The 22,393-nt window shown below is 54.9% G+C and overlaps 1 protein-coding gene across 1 annotated transcript; it reads right to left on the bottom strand.

Annotated features, from left to right (window-relative positions):
• Nucleotides 1-3,566: 3,566 nt before the first annotated feature.
• Nucleotides 3,567-21,640, bottom strand: LOC103304798 (uncharacterized). Its single transcript, XM_054725831.1, has 10 exons — nt 21,427-21,640; nt 19,264-19,372; nt 18,427-18,677; nt 16,074-16,182; nt 13,246-13,496; nt 10,563-10,671; nt 8,413-8,681; nt 6,194-6,302; nt 5,096-5,350; nt 3,567-3,913 (listed from the first exon to the last, which is right to left on the bottom strand). Exons 1-9 carry the CDS (start codon nt 21,538-21,540, stop codon nt 5,121-5,123), a joined length of 1,551 nt encoding a protein of 516 aa, XP_054581806.1. The 5' UTR covers nt 21,541-21,640; the 3' UTR covers nt 3,567-3,913; nt 5,096-5,120.
• Nucleotides 21,641-22,393: the final 753 nt, after the last annotated feature.

Here is a 22,393-nt window from a genome sequence, read left to right as displayed (position 1 = left end):
CCTGTTCCCCCTGTTCCCCCTGTTCTCCCTGCTCCCCCTGCTCCCCCTGCTCCCCCTGCTCCCCCTGCTCCCCCTGTTCCCCCTGTTCCCCCTGTTCTCCCTGCTCCCCCTGCTCCCCCTGCTCCCCTGCTCCCCCTGCTCCCCCTGTTCTCCCTGCTCCCCTGCTCCCCCTGCTCCCCCTGCTCCCCCTGCTCCCCCTGTTCCCCCTGTTCTCCCTGCTCCCCCTGCTCCCCCTGCTCCCCTGCTCCCCCTGCTCCCCCTGCTCCCCCTGCTCCCCCTGCTCCCCCTGTTCCCCCTGTTCTCCCTGCTCCCCCTGCTCCCCCTGCTCCCCTGCTCCCCCTGCTCCCCCTGTTCTCCCTGCTCCCCTGCTCCCCCTGCTCCCCCTGCTCCCCCTGCTCCCCCTGCTCCCCCTTCTCCCCCTTCTCCCCCTGCTCCCCCTGTTCCCCCTGTTCCCCCTGCTCCCCCTGTTCCCCCTGCTCCCCCTGCTCCCCCTGCTCCCCCTGTTCCCCCTGCTCTCCCTGCTCCCCCTGCTCCCCCTGCTCCCCCTGCTCCCCCTGCTCTCCCTGCTCCCCCTGCTCCCCCTGCTCCCGGAGCTCGGGACCTCTCCACTGGACCCTGGGCTGCCATTTCTGTCTGGAGAGAATAGGCATTTCCAGGCACAGAGATGTGGACCCCAATCCCCCCGCTAGGACTTGGTCTTAGCAAAGCCTTCAGAAATACTGGGCCGCAGACGGTGGGGCAGACCAGGGCTCCTGCACCCCGCAGGGGGGACCTCCAGCAGGTGGCGCCTTAGAACAAGGGGCCCAGGAGCTCATTGGCCTCGGGGTGCATGCGGGTGGGAGAAGCAGAACTTCCCTGAGAGCGGCTTCCACAGCCGGCCGCCCGCTGTCCCTGGGACGAGGGCGTGGGGGAGGCAGGGGCGCAGGCTCCGTCCAGCAGCTCCCGAGGCCACTGAGGGACCCGCAAGGAGGCTCTTTTTGCCCAAACGACCTCAGGAGCGTGTTTGCCGTGGGAGAAGGTGGTGATGGGGGGCGGGCTGGTTAGGCAGCCAACGGTGCTCTCTGTCTCCGAAGCCACCAGAATGGAAGCTGGGGGGCAGAGCGGCCTGGGGACACTCAGCTGTCCTACCCGGAGGGACAGAGCATGAGGAGGGACGGAGCAGGGAGGAGGGGGCAAGGGGACAAGGGGACTCAGCGGGAGCTCCGGACACGCCCGGAAGGAGGGGTGCGCGGGTTAGCCACTTTCGGGGAGTGGGCCGCATACACTGGAGCAGAGCGCATACCCCTCGGCTGTGTGGCCACGGACGCGAGAGAATTTGTGCACGTGTCCGTGAAAGCACACGCCCTGCAGGGCTTCCTTAAGTCCTGACGCCCCGTCCTCCCGCTGAGCTGTCTGCTGCCCCACGGCTGGCGGCTCGGGGCTCCTGGGGGGCGCGTGCCCTGCTTTTATGGCCGCGGGCACCCCCTCGTCCACACCGGGCTTCCCCCAGGGGCAGCAGCCACACAGACTTGCCACGTGCACACAGAAATGGCTCCCTTTGCAGTTTCTCAGGGACACACTTCTAGTTGTACCCCCGAAGCTCTGGGCGGCGTTTCCATCGTCCTCCCCCTCTCACCAAGGGGTTCTTTCTTTTGGGGCTTCAGCTCCTGCAGAGCCCAGCGCCCCTTCCTTAGCTCTCCTGGCGCAGCGCGGACACCCCTGTCCGCACAGGCACGGCGGCTCCCCTCGGAGACCTCTGCGGGCTGGACCGGGACCAAACCCGCACATCTGCGCTCCTCGCTGGGGCACCGGTGCCGGCTCGGGGTCACTGCACCTTCCCCCGCGCCCCCGGCCCCCGGGAGATCAGCGTTTCTGTTCAGTCGTACACTAAGTCGGCATTTTCAGGGGGGGCATCTTCATATTCGTGATGGGACGGTGGGCTCGGGGCTGACAATGGGGAAGGGAAGGCGTCCGAGGCCTGGCGTGGAGAGGAACATTTCTTGTTGGGAAAACACGTATTTGCCACAAAAGCACCCAGTCCAGGGGACGGAGTGTGACAAGTGCTGCTCCCGAGCGGCACTGGGAGGCTCGCCCTCGTCACGGAGCAGACGCAGGGGAGAGCCCGTGTCCCGCAAGGGCAAGGCCACGCGCGTGGTCAGCTGTCCTGGGAGACACTGGTCCGGGGCAGCTCAGGTGTCAGGGCCGTGAGTCAGGCTGGGACAGGGAGGTCCTCCTCCACGGGGTGTGGCCCGGGATGTTGTGGCCTGGGCCCCGGGAGGGCCATGTCCCAGCGTCGCCCTGTGGAAGGTGAGCTGAGCCCACGGGCGCAGAGGCAGATCAGGGTCCTTGCAGGGACAGCCATTCTTGACTCTGTAAATACATGAACCCACGTGCGTCCTGGATCGGAGCATGGTCACGTGACATCGTGGCAGCGATGTTTCCCCCTAGCTCTTCTTCCTTCTGGTAAATTCTCTGAGCTTCTGGTAAATTCTCTGTATTAGCTACCGGCTGGGATTTGCTGAGCTCTGGGGGTGGAGGGTCCAGACTTTCGTATCTTTGGGATGGGAAGCGAAGTGGAAAGTGCCCCCTGTCCGCAGGGCCAGAGGAGTGGCGGCCATGGTGACCCCAAGGCGGACACTCTCCTGGGGCCACCTCTGGGAAGCTTGGTGGCAGACGCAGCAGCCCAGCAGCCTTGAAGGAGAGGGGCGTCGCCACTTCCGAGCCCACACGGGACGCAAACAGGAAAACAGCTGGGACTGACATCAAGAGGAGACACCTTCCAGAAATCAGACCCGGAGCCCATGAAGTGACAGTGATCTCACGCAATAGTCACGGGCAGGGAAGGCTGGACCCTGTGTCTTAGCTGCCACCTTTATCGCAGTGGAGGCCGGCCCCCCAAGGCACTGCCGTGGCGGGAGGTGGCCGCCTGCTCTCACGCTGGACTCATCGCCGGATGCTGGGGTCAGCCAGAGGAATTTGAGTCCCTTGTCCACCCAGAGAGTAAAACTAATCGAGGCAGGAGCCAAAGTGAGTGGAACCAATTTATTGAACGTCTGCGGATGGCCCGGCAGTGTGCTAAGGCAGTGGTCGGCAAACTCATTAGTCAACAGCCAAATACCAACAGCACAACGATTGAAATTTCTTTGGAGAGCCAAATTTTTTAAACTGAAACTTCTTCTAATGCCACTTCTTCAATATAGACTCGCCCAGGCCTTGGTATTTTGTGGGAGAGCCACACTCAAGGGGCCAAAGAGCCGCATGTGGCTCGCGAGCCGCAGTTTGCCAACCATGGTGCTAAGGCATCTTACACCACCTCAAGGAAACCAGCGGCGAGGCAGTCACTCTCACCCCACATGACAGCAGAGGGAGCTGAAGCTCAGATTTCAAGGGTCTTTTTCAAGATGAGCCAGTCGAAGTGGCCAACGCGTACTCAATGGTAGATGCTTCCTTTCCAAAGATTTTTTTCTCCAGTTTTTTTATTTCAAGAAAAATGATTTTAAATATAATAATGTTACATGCAGTAAACCTTAATATTTCAAGAAAAATGATCTTAAATATAATAATTTAAATGCAATAAATACCCATTATTCAAGCAAAAGGATCTTACCTATAATAATATTACATGCAATAAACATTAATATTTCAAGAATATCCAAAGATGCTTGGGTTTGCAGGAAAGCAGGGGAAATATTTGATGAAGGGGTCACTGGACTCATTCATTTTCTTCAAGAAGCTGTGGTCTTGTTAGAAGTGGTTCCTCACGATGCCAGGGCGAGAGAACCAGGCACAGAGGGGAGCAGCTGGTGCTTGACGCAGCCTCTAGCTGGAGACTTCAGTGGCTTCCTCACGCACTTACTGCTTCTGGGGAGCACGGGAAGCAGCAGCCAGGATGGTGGCCCAGCCGCACAAGCACCAGCTGACTCACAGCTCCACCCTGCGAAGCAGAACAGTGCCTTGCTCAGAGCTAAAAGGAAGTCCGAGATTGATGGTCCCTCCCTCTCGAGTCACACAAACACGTGAATCCTCCTGTCCACGCCAGAGACCTTACCCCAGGGAAGAAGCGGACCGTGTCCCCAAGAGCTCCCGTCTGAGCAGCTCTGGGCCTGGAGGTCCTCTGCGGGGGAAGGTGATCTTATCTGGACCCTGGCTCATCCTAGACTCTCCCTGACAACCCCCAGGACTTTTCAGGGTCTGCCTTCAGAGCTGAGCGCAGAGGTCAAGGACTGCACGTGCTCAGAGCCAGCCAGGCCCTCCCTCACAGGTCCTCCATCTGCCCCCTCCTTCCGCACACGAGGAAGGCCCAGGGGGCGAAGTGACCTCCCCAGAGCCCTCAGCGGACGGGAAGCCGGTTTGGGGTTTGAGCTAGGTGTCCGCTATTCGCAGGCAGCACAGTATTTGGAAGGGACCCAGACAGCTGCGAGCACAGAGGGCGAGAGGGGGTGCTGCTGCGGAACTGGGGACGAGAGGGCCCCGGTGCATCCTGGTGGCAGGCGGCTTCGGGGTCACGGAAGCTATGCTGATGAGCCTGGGCCCCTCTGAGCCTGCGCCCCTCCTCTGGAGACGGGACAAGGAATGCCTGCCTGATGGGCCACGGGCCTGTGGGAGGAGCACCTGCTAGTCAGAGTGGCTCACAATGAGCGGCGCTTCCCCGATCATGTAATGCTCACAGGGACCATGACGTGGAGGGGACAGAGGCACGGGGCTGGTTCTGGATAGAAACACGAGTCGAGGCAGGAACGTGATCCTGTGGCAGGTCTCCTGGCTGGGCGGGGGCGGTGCCAGCACCGACACCCGTTTTTCCTGGCATGCAGGGCAAGGAGCCCTCCCCGGGCTGCACTGGTGACCCTTCGAAAGAGGGCTCCCCACGGAAAAGGGCTCTTCAAAGAGCAGAAAGCAGTCACACTCAGTGGACAAAACCCTGCTTTTGGAGTCAAAGCAATTGGTTCACACACTGAAGTGTGCGCGTAGCTTTGGGGCCTTGGGCTGGTTAAGTGCTTGGTCCCTGGGTGTTCCCGTAAGAGATGTCAGGGGGGCGCCTCTGATATTTACCAAGAGCTGCGCCCCCCCCCCTCCTGTGAAGGGAACTCCACGTGGAATCACCCCCGAGGGCTCTTACCTGTTGGCTGCAGGGCGGCCATTTCTCAGTTTAGCGACAAAGCGCTCACAGTTGGGAAACAAAGGTTGTCATTCCAGGTTTCACCAACTTTCTTCCTCGCCAAACTGACAATGTCATGCCCAGGCCGGGGCCTGACCTGGTTATCCAAGTAGTTGTTGACCTTGTACTTGTTATCCTCTGCCACTGCCTTCAGAGGGTCACATTTCACCACATAGTCATGGACATTCTTGGAAGAGCTCGGCCCGCAGGACACACCTGGGATCACAGAGAGACTAAGATGCTGCCATGCTCAGCAGTGCATGTCGGACAAGGAGGGGAAGAAGAAAGGAAGTCGCTCTATTGACATCCGAGGTCATGGTCCCTTCCTTCTACTACCATTCCCTCTTGTTGGAAGTTAAGTTTAGCAGGAGTGCAATTGTTTGATCCACTCTTTTGTAACTTAAATACTTAAGGATCTGTTGCCAGCAGGTTCCCAGAGCAACAAGTGGCAACTCCGCCATAACTTAGAATGGCTGCCGTGGTATTCCACTGTCAGACTTTGATGCGTTTAACAAATCTCCAATTGTTGGGTGTGTCAGTTCTTTAAACTTGTCTTTGACGACACACAATGAAATCATAAAAATGCTTGCAGATGGTGCATCTTTGGGCATGGGTCTGACTCAGACAACTTTTTGAGTTTTTCAGAATCTACCTGGAAGAAGCCAGTCTCAACTGATTCGCTTACCACCTCTCCCAGGTGGTAACTTGTCTCCATTTCACAGAACACATTTTGAGCCAGAGAACTTAAGCGACAAAAGTTGTGGAGCAAGGATTCGAAAGAACTCAAGGCCTAGCGATTTCTACTGTTGTGTAGAAGCTGTGTGGCCAGAGGGAACTTCTCATCGTGTTCTTATGTCCTATCACCTGGCTTAGTTCTGGACACTTAAGAGAGAGTCAACAGAATTGTCAACTGATGGAGTCCCCATTCCATTCCTTAGTGTAAAGATCTGACATGTCATAGTTCAAAAGCAAACAGATGCTATTAGCATAGCAATGAGTTCTCTTTTATTCCCTCTTTTCAACATAAAGCTGGTGATTAAACAAATATTTTACCTTTACCTGAGGTTGTCGCATGAATCACAAAGCCGTCTCCCACATAGATTGCCCAGTGCTTATGAACACCTTGACCGATTTCAATCAGGTCTCCAGGCATTGGGTCTTCACTTGACTACAACAGAAAAGCAGAGAGAGTGCAGACAGACGGTAGGCAGCAGCAGAGGCCGGGCTGGAGACCTGCAGGCTGCTCCCTGCCACACACCTACTAGTAACCCCGGGAGAGGAGCCTCCGGGACTGCTGGGGTCACCAGCTTTGCTGTCCTGTCCGTTGGGGTCAGGAGGGACAGGAAGCCTGGACAAGGTCAGGCTGAAGCCTCTCCTCTCAGGGCCCTAGCACAGCTGTCCCGCCCCATTGCTCCTGCCCCTTTGCTGGGCATTAGCCTGGCTTTCCTCTTCTGCTGACACTTCCCCCGGGAGCCTGACTGCAGCTGAAAGACTGCCCTCCCAGGCCGCCAGTTCCTGCAGACAGCTCACCCCAGCCCCTCACCGGCCTTTTCCCTGCAAACGACCCAACCCGAGCTCACTGCGGCCACTGTCCACCTCCCCCAATGGCCCAGGTCCAGGTCCAAGCCAACTAGAGACAGCGCCTCCCCCAGAGCCTGCAGAAATTGTTCTCCCAGCCAGTCCTCAGCCTGCTCGCCCGCCTCAGTCACTCCTCCCACGGAATCCACAGGCAAGGCTCTTGCCCATGCTTCTCCCCACTTTCTCGGCCTCTCACCCTCATCCCTCACCCTCGTCCCTCTTCACCCTCGTCCCTCTCATCCTCACCTTCATCCCTCTCACCCTCGGCCCTCTCACCCTCCTCCCTCTTCGCCTTCCTCTGTTCTGCTCCTCCTGAGTTACATGTGTTCCCCACCTCATGCTCTCTCTCCTGCTGCTTTGACGCCATGTTCTCTCTACCTCCTACACCCTCCGTGCCCTCCCCGTGTGAACACGCTCTCCTCCCAGCAGACAGTCTCTCCTCTGGCACCTCCCTGCCTCAGGCTGGACCAGCTGCCCTCCTCTCTGTGCCCAGATGGCTTTTGATACAACTTTCCGTGCCTCTCTGCCAGCGCCTCTGGTTGGATCTCCTGGGGGATGGTAAGAGCAGGACATGAGGACCAGCCTGCCCAGCACCTCTTCCTTTAGGACGAGGCCAGATGTCTGGGCGGACACATTGGGTGAAGGGCCTTGACGAAGGTCTCCCAGCTGGGCAGCCGCCGTTGAGACCGGACTGGCTGTCGGTGACCTTCAGAGCACTGGGTGCCCACAGCCACTTGTCCTGGGACGAGGATCCTTGGAATGTGCTTCCGGACTGGAAGGTGCTCTTCGGGGACAGATGCACCCGGCTCACTCCTCACCTCATGTCAGACACTTTGGAGAAGTTTCCTGAACTCTGTGTGCCCAGGGCTTATGGTCCTGACTTAGTGAGCTAGGAGCTCTCACATGCTGGGCACTCTAGCAGTACTGTGAGAACCAATGTGCAGCATTACTGTGAGAACCAATACTGTGGCATTACTGTGAGAATTAATACTGTAGCATTACTGTGAGAATTAATACTGCAGCATTACTGTGAGAATTAATACTGCAGCATTACTGTGAGAATTAATACTGCAGCATTACTGTGAGAACCAATGTGCAGCATTGCTGTGAGAATTAATACTGCAGCATTACTGTGAGAATTAATACTGCAGCATTGCTGTGAGAATTAATACTGCAGCATTACTGTGAGAATTAATACTGCAGCATTACTGTGAGAATTAATACTGCAGCATTACTGTGAGAACCAATGTGCAGCATTACTGTGAGAATTAATACTGCAGCATTACTGTGAGAACCAATACTGCAGCATTACTGTGAGAACCAATGTGCAGCATTACTGTGAGAACCAATGTGCAGCATTACTGTGAGAATTAATACTGCAGCATTGCTGTGAGAACCAATGTGCAGCATTACTGTGAGAACCAATGTGCAGCATTACTGTGAGAATTAATACTGCAGCATTACTGTGAGAACCAATGTGCAGCATTACTGTGAGAACCAATGTGCAGCATTACTGTGAGAATTAATACTGCAGCATTACTGTGAGAATTAATACTGCAGCATTACTGTGAGAATTAATGCTGCATATTAATATAACAAATACCATGCAGGCTTCACTGGGGGTTCCCCCAAATCCCACCCATTTTCCCACTCTAGGAAGAACTCCAGAGAGTAAAGGGTCACCCCAGGAGGGGCCTTACCAACTCCCGGCGGGACAAGCCATATCTCAGGTCAGCGACAAAACGCTGGCTGTTTTCCAGAAGAACTAAGTAAGTCTTCTGGTTACCAATCATCTCCTTGGCGGAAGTGATGATCTCATGCTCAGGCCGGGGCCTGTACTTATGGTCCAAGTGGTTGTTGACCTTGTAGGGACAGCCGGAAGCCGCCTTCAGCAGAGGCTCTTTTGTGACCTCAGCCCTGCCACTCAGAAACATAGACAAGTTCGAGAATCCAGTACTGCGCCACTGACCTGGAACCACAGAGAGAGCCACAGGCAGGTGAGACAGGGAGACAGGAGGAGGGGACAAAAGGCACAAACCCACCAGTTGAGGGGATCGGGGTGGTAGCTTTCCCAGGAAGGATGCGCAGAGTCACATATTCTGCTCTTTTCCTGAGCAAGGTGTCCTGAATTATTTTCACATGTCGTAAATGCCAGGGTTGTCAATGTCATAGTGTTGTGTGAATGTGACCCGTGCCCTTTTCCTGAGCATTTGGGTTGATGGAAAGCTGAGCCATGAGAAGCAGTCCTGTTAGGAATATACTCATCTACCTGTGCATCTTTATACCCGGCTGTGCTTAGAATCAGATCTATTTTCATATATTGTCTAGCTTAATTCTCGTTGAACCCTTCAAGGAAAATATTATCATCTCCATTTTGCAACCGATATTGGGCCCAGAGGGACATTAACAGTCAGGTCGGTGCTGCGAAAGCTCCTAGAACCACCATGTGACACTTCCTCTCTCCAGCTCGGAAGGCCAGGCTCCTTCCCCGCCCAGAGCTGAGGCCGAGGGAGCCCTGCACATCCGTGTCTCCTGTCCCATGGCCTGGCACAGCGCCGGGCACGGGGAGAGGCCACAGAACAGCTCTCAGCTGATGGACTCCCAAGTCCGTTCTTTTAAAAAAATATGTCTTTATTGATTTCAGAGAGGGAGGAAGAGGGAGAGGGAGTTAGAAACATCAATGGTGAGAGAATCATCAATTGGCTGCTTCCTGCGCGCCCCCTATCTGGGATCGAGCCCGCAACCCAGACATGAGACCTGACGGGGAATCGAACCATGACCTCCTGGCTCATGGGTCGATTGATGCTCAACCACTGAGCCACACTGGTGGGGCCCAATTCCATTCTCCTAGGGAGTCCTGGGTGTGTTTTCTAAGAGGAAGAGGAGCAATGAGCACCTAATTAAGCACCCTACTATCTGCTTCCAATCTCAAGGAGGAAGGCTGCACTTGGAACCCATCCTCTTAACAAAACCCGCCCACCCTGGGAGATCAGACACAAAAAGGACCACATGTCCCCGCAGTCACGCTCTCCCCTACAAGGCCCCTACGTGTCATCCGGGTAAAACGAGCTTGATTCACTTTTTACACTAAACCCCTGCGCTCCTCCAACACCGTCAGGACAAACGATGACTTGCGGGAAACAGGTAAGATGCAAACGTCGCATTCCCACTTGGATGACAAGTATTTTCCCCTGACGAAGACAGAGCATCAGAGGTTACGTCGCCATTGCTCTGGGGGCACGAGCCAGTCTGCATCGAACGCAGCAGGCTTCGTCCGGCCACCGTGGTGTTCCTCACGGACCATCACCAGGTCCGTGCGTTCTGTGAACCGGCTTGTCACCGTCCTGCTTCTGCCACAGGTATGAGGCCGATGAACTATTCCCAGGTGCCTGCTACGCATTCTCATGAGAATTTTCCTTTGGGTGGGCCCGTGGAAAGCTGCTGCTAAGCCGCATCCGTCACCGACACTAAGACACGGAGTGTGTGACGTCACACACGTTCGAAAACCAAACACGGACGGCCCTTCGTATGGAGACCTGGACCGTGAGCTCCCGATGAACGTGGCTGCGTTCAATCCCATCATCGGCGCCCCAGGCACAGAGGGAGCCAGCCCTGCCTGCCGGGCCAGGTGCGGAAGCGGCCCAGTGGCACGGGAGCCTCCGCTGCGCTGCCAGGCCCGCTCGCTCGGACCCTGTGGGCACAGGGGCTGGGCTTGGACTCCGCCCTGCACGAGCTCTGCGCAGGGAGAACGTGTCTCCCGACTCAGGCTCCCGTGCTGGGCTTTCATGGCAGCTGCTCTCATTACCTTATTAACAAATCCCTGGCGAATCCTGCTGTCAACAGGCCTTACCTCGAGGAGTCAGATGGACCACATAACCCTCGCCCACATAGAGCGCCCAGTGACAGTAGAGCCGGTGAGAGATCTCGATCATGTCTCCGGGCCTGGGCTCTTCAACGTGCTGCAGGGGAAAACCAGAGATGGTACACAGGTGTTGGTGCCAGGGTGTAAGCTGACACGGTCCTTGCACCTGAAGGGACTAGCAAGGCTGGGACCCCTACCCACACAGCTTTCCCACACTTGTTTGGATGGCGGTTATCAGTAGAATGAGAGCAACCCTTTCATGGCTTGCCAAGAAGTCTGTAACTATTTACTGAGAATCTGCCTGATTTACTGTACCAAGAATTTGTCCTTCTGCTCTATCTCTCCCTTAGAGATTAAGAGGAACAAAGAGTACATTCCTTTTCACAGACCTCCTATTCAGTGTTTTGTGTATAAAAGGCATTACACAGTTAATAAACGGTGCTACAGCCTCTCGAAGACTCGTAGACCTCCCGATCCCGCTGTCCTGTCTTTTTTTCTTTTCTCAAATCCCACCTCCCTACCTCAGCCTGGTTCAACCTGTCAGGCTGGCCCTGACAGATAGGCTGCCAGGCAACAGCAGAGGCCCCGGCGGGAGCTGCAGCACCCCAGGCTTCATCACCTGTCACCCTGGGAATCCCTTGTCTTTCCTCTTTCCGATGGTCCCCTCTGAGGGGGGACCAGGAGCTAGAACCCAGGAGAACGAACGTCTGGAATGGAGAAGGGGCACGGTCTGGGGGACGTAGGATGTGTGTGTGTGTTGTGTGTACATGCACACACACAGTGCATGCAGGCATGTATATGCAGGTGGGATGCACATGTGTCCTGATTGTAATGACATGACAGGCTGCATATAGAACCCCTTCCCTGAGGCAGGGGCCACAGGCCCATCCCCAACAACCTGGGGCAGGTGAGTCTGAACATCTCGTCCCTTACTCACTGCCCTCCTGTCTCCATCACGCCTCTGGCCCTGGCTGTGCTTGGCCGCAACACAGGCCTCCTCCAGCCCGGAGACGCCACCCTTGGAGATGCCGACCAGACAGACACGAAGTGGGAGCAGCCTACCAGCCCCGAGCCTCCCACGGGGCCATGTGGCTGCCCAGCTTCCTGCACTGGTCAGGGCGGCAGGTGGGGCTCACACACTCAGGCAGCAGGCTCTCCTGGCACACTGCCCACCATGACTGCCACCCTCCCAAGCCCAGAGGAAGGAAGCAGCGCCCCTTGCTCAGCTGGGGAAACTGAGGATCAGAGAGGTAGAGGGACTTGCCCAGGGACACAAAGCTGGCAGTGGCTGCGCTGGGTCTTCTCTGCCCATCCTATCTTGGTCCCATTTCCTCCCCCTCTCCCTACTTTGCCCACCTCCTCCCTGCTCCTCAGTATCCCTCCCCAGGGCACTGTAGCTTCCTGATTTGAGAATTTTTCAGTTTATCTTCCTGTTTGTGGGTGACCTCAGCAAACCTCCTGCAGCGCTCACCCCAGGAGCCCATTCTGAGACCAAGGGCCAGCTTCCCTTTGCCCTCATTCCATGCCAATATCCTACAATGGTCACTTAGCCTGGAAGCTTCTCTGGAATCCACTTCTTTGTTCATCTTTCCCCCATGACTTTATTCAGGGCCATCCTGTTCCCGAATATGTGACCCCTCGTTTCGCAGACTTTTGTCCCACCCACTGCAGGGCCTGTGTGAGCCTCCATGGTGGGGCCACTTGGTCCTGACGGGGGTGGACAGGGGAGGGGCTTCCTGCCTGGGCTCCTGGGGCCAGAGCTCTGGGGCTGAAAGTGGGAATGGCTCTGTGGTCGGGGCTCTACCTGGGCTCCAGCTCTGCAGAGTGAGTTGGTGGCAGAGCTGAGGGGGGACGATGGGAAACCATGGCCTCAGGGATCACTGTGCTCTGTGTACTATTCTCAAGTGCAGCCTGGAAACTTCTATCTCCACCCACACCTCAGCCTGAACTCCAGACTCACATCCAACTTCTACTCAACAGCTCTACCTGGATGTCTAACAGGTCACCTCAAAACAACCGCACCTGAGCGTCAAAACCTTAATTTCCCTCCCAAACCTGCTCCTCCTCCAATCATTCTCCTCCATCCAGGCTGCCATGACCCATGTGAGCCCTGGAGGTGCTATGGTTCAGCAGAAAGAGCAGGGACCACTGGGGATTGAATCATGCTTCTGCCTCTTAACTCACTGTGTGTTGGTAAGAGGGAAAGAGGAGAGGGGTAAGGCTGTGCCCAGACCTTACATAACATGTCCTTGAGCTCTCACATAGGCCACAGAACTGAGCATCTATTTCCTGAGGGCTCTCTGGGGGTTTAGCAATTGGCCCAGACTTTCCCTGACAGCACACACGGCATCAGGAGCTGCCTTTAGGGTGGATATTAGAGGCAAAGGATCCTAAAGAGATAGAGGAGCCCAGAGCCCCAGAGGTCCCCCAAACATCCCCTCCTTCTACACATGGGGAAACTGAGGCCCGGAGAGAAATTACCCTATCCAAGGACACTGAGTGGATCAAGAACTGACCCGAGATTTCTTCTCAGACATCCTAACGCCCAGGCAGCAAGAGGCAGGGAGCATAATTTTGCATCATTCCTGGTAAATTTTTCTTCTGGGTGCACAGTCCCCCATTCCAAACAGACCCCCAGAAGGGAGAGGGAGCCCTCCACAGAGGGCCTTACCTGCTGGCTGGGGTCTTTGCCATATCTCAGATCGGTGACAAATTGCTCACAGTTCCTGCTCAGAACATGGTATTCCGTCTTCCTACCAACCAACCAGTTCCCAAATGCGATGATCTTCTTTATGGGTGATGGTTTGTACAGGTGGTCCAAGTAGTTGTTGACCTTATAGGAGCAGTTTCCCGCCACGTCCACGAGGAGCTCCTTTTTCACCACCCCTAAGCCGGTGGGGGCGCCAGCCTCAGAGTCCTCCCCTGGAATCAGACACACGAGTATCAGCAACTGCAGGGAGGCCAGGGAGGGAGAGAGGAGACACAAGACAGGGAGGAAGGGCCAGGGATCACACTATTGAGCTCTGGTGTCTGTCCCTTCACCAATGTGATTGGCTGATCCCATCAATTTGCTCTTTTCCTTAAGGAGCTGTGAATACTTTTCATGTTAATCAATGTTGTGATGGTCAGTGGCTGCCACTGTGTTCCATTATATGAATGGACTTCATCTAGTTGACCAAGTCCCTACTATTGGCTGGTCCATAGCTTATCCATTGTAAACAACAGTAGAAAATTGTATTTATTCATTGCACTTGTGTGTTTCAGAAAGAGATCACAGTTGTTTTAGTCCCATGTTTAGACACTCTGCTGTGATAATCCTATATTATAAAAGTACAGCAACCGAATGGCAGAACAACCGGAATGACTGAACGACCATGGCCCCTTGCCTGGTTGGCTCGCCCGCATGCCCCCCACCCCTGGCTGCCCTCCACGCCTAAATCACTGCCTGGCTCCCGGGTGCATGTACATTTAGTGAAGCACAAGAAAATAATCATCAGTCCCTTCTGTCCCTGACCAGAGCTCCCAGAGGGCTCTGCTGATACTGCAGTCAAGGTGTGGAATTCTCCCTCCATGGCCCGCAGCCCCAGGAGACCTTCCAAATTAGCCAAAAGGACAACCGAAGCATTAAGGGGATGAAGGCCCTTTGCAGAGGAATGGAGAGAGGCTGGGTGGGGTTTGTGAAATTGCACTGCCTTGCAGATTAGGTGAGCTTTCAATCTCTCTTTAAAAGCAGTGGCCAAGAGGACCCGCAGGCTGCCAGGAGCCACAGCGAAGGGTAGGCACATTCAAAAACAGAAAAACTTTTAAACAAACAGACATGAAGATCATCTTGGGAAACTGAGGGCAGAGCCCCGTGAAGAAGGCAAAAATCATTCAAGGGCCATCATCCATCTTTTTTTTTTTTCTTAAAATATATTTTATTGATTTTTTACAGAGAGGAAGGGAGAGAGATAGAGAGCTAGAAACATCGATGAGAGAGAAACATCGATCAGCTGCCTCCTGCACACCCCGCACTGGGGATATGCCCGCAACCAAGGTACATGCCCTTGACCAGAATCGAACCTGGGACCCTTCAGTCCGCAGGCCGATGCTCTATCCACTAAGCCAAACCGGTTAGGGCCCATCATCCATCTTGATACACTTTGGCAAAGAACACATAAACAACTTTATCTCATAGCACATGAAATGCACAACAGTTCTCTTGGGGTTTTTTTTGTACCATCCTTAAAGTATAATTAGATCCAGCTGGGGGAAAGCTATAGCTGCCAGCATTAGACCCCATGGCGGGCCCTGCAAATGGTCCCCCATCAGGGCAGAGCCGCCGTACCCCACCTGTGCACGAATTCATGCACTGGACCTCTAATTACATATATTCCCTCACTTATTCTCCTTTTGAATTTCATGGTACAACTCTAATCTCCATTTTAGAACCGATATTGGACCCTGAGGCATCATCGGCCTTTTCTGGCCCAGCTCTGGCCACATGGAGAGGCCACACAGCGCTTCCAGCTGGTGGCGTCCAGTCCATTGAGCCTGGAGCCCGGGATTTGCTCTCTAAGAGGAGGGAGCTGAGGAGCACGCTAACCAGCAGGCTCCTTTACGTGTGAGTCTCGAGGCTGATGCTGCATTAGCACCGCCCTTGAGGAAGCTCTATCTGCACCCTCACACACAAGCAGGACCCGCTCCTCACACTCACCTCCCTGTTCCAAGCCTCCTAAGTGTCATCTGTATTAGGGGGTTTCGCTTACTATTTGCCATCAATGCTGACAGTTTTCAACGCTGTCAGTGTGGGTGACAGCGCATAGAACTCTGGTTAGTTACAAGGAGAGTCTTGTGATCATGAGACGGTGTCTGTCCAGCGAGAACGCACACGCTTGCTGTCCGAGGTGTGGGTGCCATTGCTCTGCAGGGCACCGGCCCCTGTGCCTCCCAGTCCACGGTCTCAACCCAGCACTTTCCTGTCATGGACGATACACATGTGTGGGCCCTGCCTGCTCCTCTGACAGCCTGTCATCCTCTTCTGCTCTCCCTGCGTTACATCAGGGCCCAGGTGCTCGTGTGCGTGTGTGTGAGACTCTCTGTGACGTGTGACCTGGGAGAGCTGCTCTGTGGAGGGTGTTCAGGAAACCCTCTCAGGACGCCCTGTTCTGTGACGTCCTCTGAGCACAGGACACAGCCTGAGAGGCAGTCCCTCCGTGAGACCGGGACACCCAGACACGCTGCTGGTTTAGAGAACTCTGTCTGCTCACCCAGCTAACGGGCCTGAGCTGGAGAGCATCCAATGCGGGGGCAGCCATGCGTCCCTGGGGCCCACAGACTTCTTTCCCTGCTGAGTCAGGACCCAAGAGACCAGTGAGATGCCCCCAAGGGACACGGATGTGCAGTGAGCACACGCACTGCTCAGGGAGAACCAACACGGGTTCCAGGGTGGCATTTGGCATTCAATTGTTCTCGTCATGTTAACAAATCTTTGGAAAGTTACACTTTCAACCCCCTTACCTGGGGGAGCCAGGTGGATCACATAACCATCGCCCACATACAGGGCCCAGTGCTCATAGCCAATTCGGAAAATCTCAATCAGGTCCCCAGGCTTGGGCTCTTCACGAAACTGCAAACAAACAGCCAGGAAGGTGAGGCAGAGTTCAGAGAGCTGCAGAGGCCCAGCTGGGAGCTGTGCTCTGCCTGGGGATTTGCTTACTGATGCTCACCCCATGGGAACAATGTGTGTGTGTGCATGGGCGGGGGGAGAGACTCTTGTTCCCTGTGAGGTCCTCAGCCTGCAGTAGCTTCTAGCGGTTGCCCTGTGAGTAACTGGAAGCCTGGAAATATGAGCAGTACATTGGCAAGGAAGATTTGTCCAGAATGTGTGTGTGATGCATGTGTATCTGTGTGTATTGTACATGGATATGTTGTGTGTTGCATGTACATACACTCACACATGGATGTAGAGATGCATATGCAGGTGTATTGTGTATGTGTCTGGAGGATGATAACACAACAGCCTGTATGTACACCCCCTTCCCTGAGAAAAGGGCCCAGTCCCATCCCACACAACATTTTCCAGGTGAGTCTGAGCTTCTCTACTCGCACACACTGACCATCATGTCTCCATCATGTGTTTGTCCTGGCTGTGCATGGGCCCAACACCCACCACCTCACACTCTGCCCTCCCCAGCCCCGGCACACGGACCCTTGAAGATGCTGAACTGACAGACAGCAGGTGACAGCATCCTAAGGGCACCTGAGCATTGGAGAAGGCCCTACTGTTGTTGCCCAGCTTCCTGCCCTGGGAACAGGGCTCACAGTCACACAGCAGGCTCTGCTGGCACATTTCCCCCCATAACTGCCACCCTCCCAAGCCCATGGGAAGGAAGCAGCACCCACGTGCTCAGCTGAGGCCTTGAGAGGTAGACCAGGGACACTCAGCTGGCAGTGGCTACACTTGGTCTTCTCTGCCCAGTCCCTTCCTGGTCCCCTTTCCTCCCTCCCTCCCTTGCTCACCTCCTCCCTGCTCCTCAGCATCCCTGCCCAGGGCACCACAGCTTCCGGATTGGAGAATTTTTCAGTTTATCTTCCTGTTTGTGTGTGACCTCTGCAAACCTCCTGCAGCGCTCACCCCAGGAGCCCATTCTGAGACTACTGGCCAGCTTCCCTTAGCCTTCATTCCATGCCCATATCCTACAATTAGCCTGGAAGCTTCTCCTGAATCCACTTCTTTGTTCATCTCTCCCCGATGACTTTATTCAGGGCCAACCTGTTCCCGATTATGTGACCCCACGTTTTCCTGACCAACCCCCAGACTTCTGTCCCACCCAATCCAGGGCCTGTGTGAGCCTCAATGGGGGGGCCACTTGGTCCTGACAGGGTGAGTAGGGGAGGGGCTTCCTGCCTGGGCTCCTGGGGCCAGAGCTCTGGGGCTGACAGTGGGAATGGCTCTGTGGTCTGGGCTCTACCTGGGCTCCAGCTCTGCAGAGGGAGGTGGTGGCAGAGCTGAGGGAGGACGATGGGAAACCATGGCCTCAGGTATCACTGTGCTTTGTGTACTGTTCTCAAGTGCAGCCTGGAAACTTCTATCTCCACCCTCACATCTCCCTGAACTGTAGACTCACATCCAACTGGTACTCAACAGCTCTACCTGGATGTCTACCTGGTCATCTCAACACCCCACATGAGCATAAAATCCTTAATTTCCCTCCCAAACCTGCTCCTCCCCTCATTCTACTCAATCCAGGCTGCCCATCACCCAATCACAGGGGCTGTGAGCCCTGGAGGTGCTGTGGTTCAGCAGAAAGAGCAGGGACCACTGGGGATTGAATCCTGCTTGTGCCTCTTAAATAGCTGTGTGTTGGTAAGAGGGAAAGAGGAGAGCGGTAAGGATGTGCCCAGACCTTACATAACATGTCCTTGAGCTCCTACATAGGCCACGGAACTGAGCATCTCTTGCCTGAGGGCTCTCTGGGGCCTTAGGACACCTGTCATGGTGCAGGGCTGGCCCAGACTTTCCCTGACAGCACACAGGGCATCAGGAGCTGCCTTTAGGGTGGGTCTTAAAGGCGAAGGATCCTAAAGGGATAGAGGAGCCCAGAGCCCCAGAGGTCCTCCAACATCCCCTCCTTCTGCTCATGGGGAAACTGAGGCCAGAGAGGGAGTGACCTGTTCAAAGACCCTGAGTGGATCAGGAACTGTCCTGAGATTTTGATCTCAGATATCCTAACTCCCAGCTAGCAGAAGGCAGGGAGCATAATTTTGCATCATTCAGGGTAAATTTTTCTTCTGGATCAAAGCCCTCTCCTTTCCTATCCCCCAAGCAGATGTCTAGGAGGGAGAAGGAACCCCCTACAGACGGCCTTACCTGCCGGCTGTGGGCCTTGCCATATCTCAGATCGGAGACAAAGTGCTCACAGTTCCTCCTCAGATCACTGTCCTCCATCTCCTTACCAACCATCTCCTTCCCAGACTTGAGTATCTCCTTTATGGGCCGAGGTTTGTACAGGTGGTCCAGGTGGTTGTTGACCTGATAGGAGCCGTTTTCCAACACTTCCTCAAGGAGCTGCCTTTTCACCACCCCTAAGCCGGTGGGGGCGCCAGCCTCAGAGTTCTCCCCTGGAATCAGACACACGAGTATCAGCAACTGCAGGGAGGCCAGGGAGGGAGAGAGGAGACACAAGACAGGGAGGAAGGGCCAGGGATCACACAATTGAGCTCTGGTGTCTGTCCCGTCACCAATGTGACTGGAGGATTCACGGATCTTACTCTTTTACTTAAAGAGCTGTGACTACTTTCTCAAGCTCATGAACACTGTGATGCTCAGTGGCTGCTTTGTGCTCCATGATGTGAATGGACATCATCTAGTTGACCAACCCACGGTCATTGACCCTTCTCCTTCATGAGACCGGGACACCCAGAGAGGCGGCTGGTTTAATGAAATCTAGCTGCTCGCCCAGCTAAAGGGCCGGAGCTGGAGAGCTCCTAATGCTGACGTAGCCCGACTTCACTGAAGCCCACGGACCCCTTTCCCTGCTGAGTGAGGGGCTGTGAAACCACTGAGATGACCCCAAGGGACACAGATGTAGGGGGAACCCAAGCACAGCTCAGGGAGAACCAACACGGGTTCCAGGGTGGCATTTGGCTTTGAATTGTTCTTGTCATGTTAACAAATCTCTGGAAAGTTACACTTTATCCCCCTTACCTGGGGGAGCCAGGTGGATCACATAACCATCGCCCACATAGAGGGCCCAGTGCGAGGAGCCCATGTGGGAAATCTCAATCAGGTCTCCAGGCTTGGGCTCTTCACGAAACTGCAAGAGAACAGCCAGGAAGGTGAGACAGAGTCAGGGAGCCGCAGAGGCCCAGCTGGGAGTTGTGCTCCGCCTGGGGATTTGCGTACTGATGCTCACCCCATGGGAAGCACGTGTGTGTGTGTGTGTGTGTGGGGGGGGGGGGGGGTAGAGACTCATTTCCCCTGTGATGTCCTCAGCCTGCTGTTACTTCTGTAACTGGAAGCCTGGAAAACTGACCTTGTGCATTGGGGAGTGAATATTTGTCCAGAATGTGTATGCAAGGCATGGGTGTGTATCTGTGTTTATTGTGCATGGATATATTGTATGTTGCATGTACATGTACATAATAGTATACAGACACGGATATACAGGTGTATTGTGTATGTGTCTGGAGGGTGATAACACAACAGCCTGTATGTGCACCCCCTTCCCTGAGGCTGGGGCCCAGGCCCATCCCCAACAACATTGTCCAGGTGAGTCTGAGCTTCTCTGCTCTCACACACTGACCCTCATGTCTCCATCATGTGTTTGCCCTGGCTGTGCATGGGCCCAACACCCACCACCTCATACTCTGCCCTCCCAGCCCAGGCACACGGGCCCTTGAAGATGCTGAACTGACAGACAGCAGGTGACAGCATCCTAAGGGCACCTGAGCATTGGAGAAGGCCCTACTGTTGTTGTCCAGCTTCCTGCCCTGGGGACAGGGCTCACAGTCACACAGCAGGCTCTGCTGGCACATTTCCCCCCATAGCTGCCACCCTCCCAAGCCCAGGGGAAGGAAGCAGCACTCACGTGCTCACCTGGGGAAACTGAGGATCAGAGAGGTAGAGGGACCACTCAGCTGGCAGTGGTTATGCTGGGTCTTCTCTGCCCCATCCCTTCCTGGTCCCCTTTCCTCCCTCCGTGTCTCGCCACCTTCCCCTGCTCCTCAGTGTCACTGCTCAGGGCAGCACAGCTTCCTGATTTGAGAATTTTTAGTTTAACGTCCTGTTTGTTCGTGACCTCAGCAAACCTTGTGTAGTGCTCACCTCTGGCTGCCCAATCTGAGACCAGGGGCCAGCTTCCCTTTGCCCTCATTCCATGCCCATATCCTACAATGGTCACTTAGCCTGGAAATTTCTTTGCAATTCACTTCTTTGACCATCTTTCCCCCATGACTTTACAGGGTCATCACGTTCCAAATTATGTGACCCCACATTTTCCTGACCAACCCCCAGACTTCTGTCCCACCTACTCCAGGGCCTGTGTGAGCCTCCATGGTGGGGCCACTTGGTCCTGATGGGGGTGGACATGGAGGGGGCTTCCTGCCTGGGCTCCTGGGGCCAGAGCTCTGGGGGTGAAAGTGGGAATGGCTCTGTAGTCGGGGCTCTACCTGGGCTCCAGCTCTGCAGATGGAGGTGGTGGCAGAGCTGAGGGGGACGATGGGAAACCATGGCCTCAGGGATCACTGTGCTCTGTGTACTGTTCCCAAGTGCAGCCTGGAAACTTCTATCTCAACCCCCACCTCAGCCTGAAACTCTAAACTCACACGTCCAACTGCTACTCAACAGGTCCACCTGGATGTCTAACTGTACACCTCAAACTCCCCATCTGAGCAAGAAATCCTTTGTTTCTATGTGCAACCTGCTCTACTTCCTGTCATTCCCCTCTATCTACGGATAGATAACCCAATCATTGGTCCTCCAGTCCTGGAGGTGCTGTGATTAAGAAGAAAGACCAGGGACCACTGGGGTTTCAATCCTTACTAGCTTGTGTTGGGAGAATGGCAAGGAGGAAGGGGTTAAAGCTGAGCCCAGATCTTATATCAATTTGGGTGGAGAGGGGAGGAGGCAGCACCCAGTTGTTCACATGGCGAAACTGAGGCTCGGGGAGGAAGTGCCCTGTCAGAAGACTCTGAGGGGATTAGTAGAAGACCTAAGTTCTGCTCTCAGAAGTGACTCCCAGCCAGTGGAACCCCAAGAGCCCATGTTTGCATCATTCAGGGTAATTTTTCTTCTGGGTAGTTAGGTCCGTCACCCCCATCCCAGGTAGACCTCCAGAAGGCAGAGGGAGCCGACCAGAGAGGGCCTTACCTGCCGGCCGCTGGCCTTGCCATATCTCAGATCGGTGACAAAGTGCTCACTGTTCCTGCTCAGATCACTGTACTCCATCTCCTTACCAACCACCTCCTCCGCAATAGTGAGCATGTGCTTTATGCGCCGTGGTTTGTACAGGTGGTCCAGGTGGTTGTTGACCTGATAGGAGCCGTTTTCCAACACTTCCTCAAGGAGCTGCCTTTTCACCACCCCTAAGCCCGTGGGGGATCGAGCCTCACACTTCTCCCCTGGAATCAGACACACTGGTATCAGCAACTGCAGGGAGGCCAGGGAGGGAGAGAGGAGACACAAGACAGGGAGGAAGGGCCAGGGGATCACACTAGTGGGCTCTGGTGTCTGTCCCTTCACCAATGTGATTGGAGGATCCCATCATTTTGCTCTTTTCCTTAAGGAGCTGTGAATACTTTTCATGTCAATCAATGTTGTGATGGTCAGTGGCTGCCACTGTGTTCGATTATATGAATGGACTTCATCTAGTTGACCAAGTCCCTACTATTGGCTGGTTAATAGCTTATCCATTGTAAACAACAGTAGTAAATTGTATTTGATCATCTTTGTACTTGTGAGTTTCAGAAAGAGATCACAGTTGTTTTAGTCCCACTGGGTTTCAGACTCTGCTGTGCAAATTTCATACATTCCCTCACTTATTCTCCTTTTGAATTTCATGGTAAAACTTATCTCCATTTTAGAACCGATATTGGATCCTGAGGCATCATCGGCCTTTTCTGGCCCAGCTCTGGCCACATGGAGAGGCCACACAGCGCTTCCAGCTGGTGGCGTCCAGTCCATTGAGCCTGGGTCCGGGTTTTGCTCTCTAAGAGGAGGGAGCTGAGGAGCACGCTAACCAGCAGGCTCCTTTACATGTGAGTCTCGAGGCTGATGCTGCACTTAGCACCGCCCTTGAGGAAGCTCTACCTGCACCCTCACACACAAGCAGGACCCG

Source organism: Eptesicus fuscus, chromosome 13, assembly GCF_027574615.1.
Source record: "Eptesicus fuscus isolate TK198812 chromosome 13, DD_ASM_mEF_20220401, whole genome shotgun sequence".
NCBI lineage: Eukaryota > Metazoa > Chordata > Mammalia > Chiroptera > Vespertilionidae > Eptesicus > Eptesicus fuscus.
This window is presented reverse-complemented; position numbering and strand designations above follow the sequence as displayed.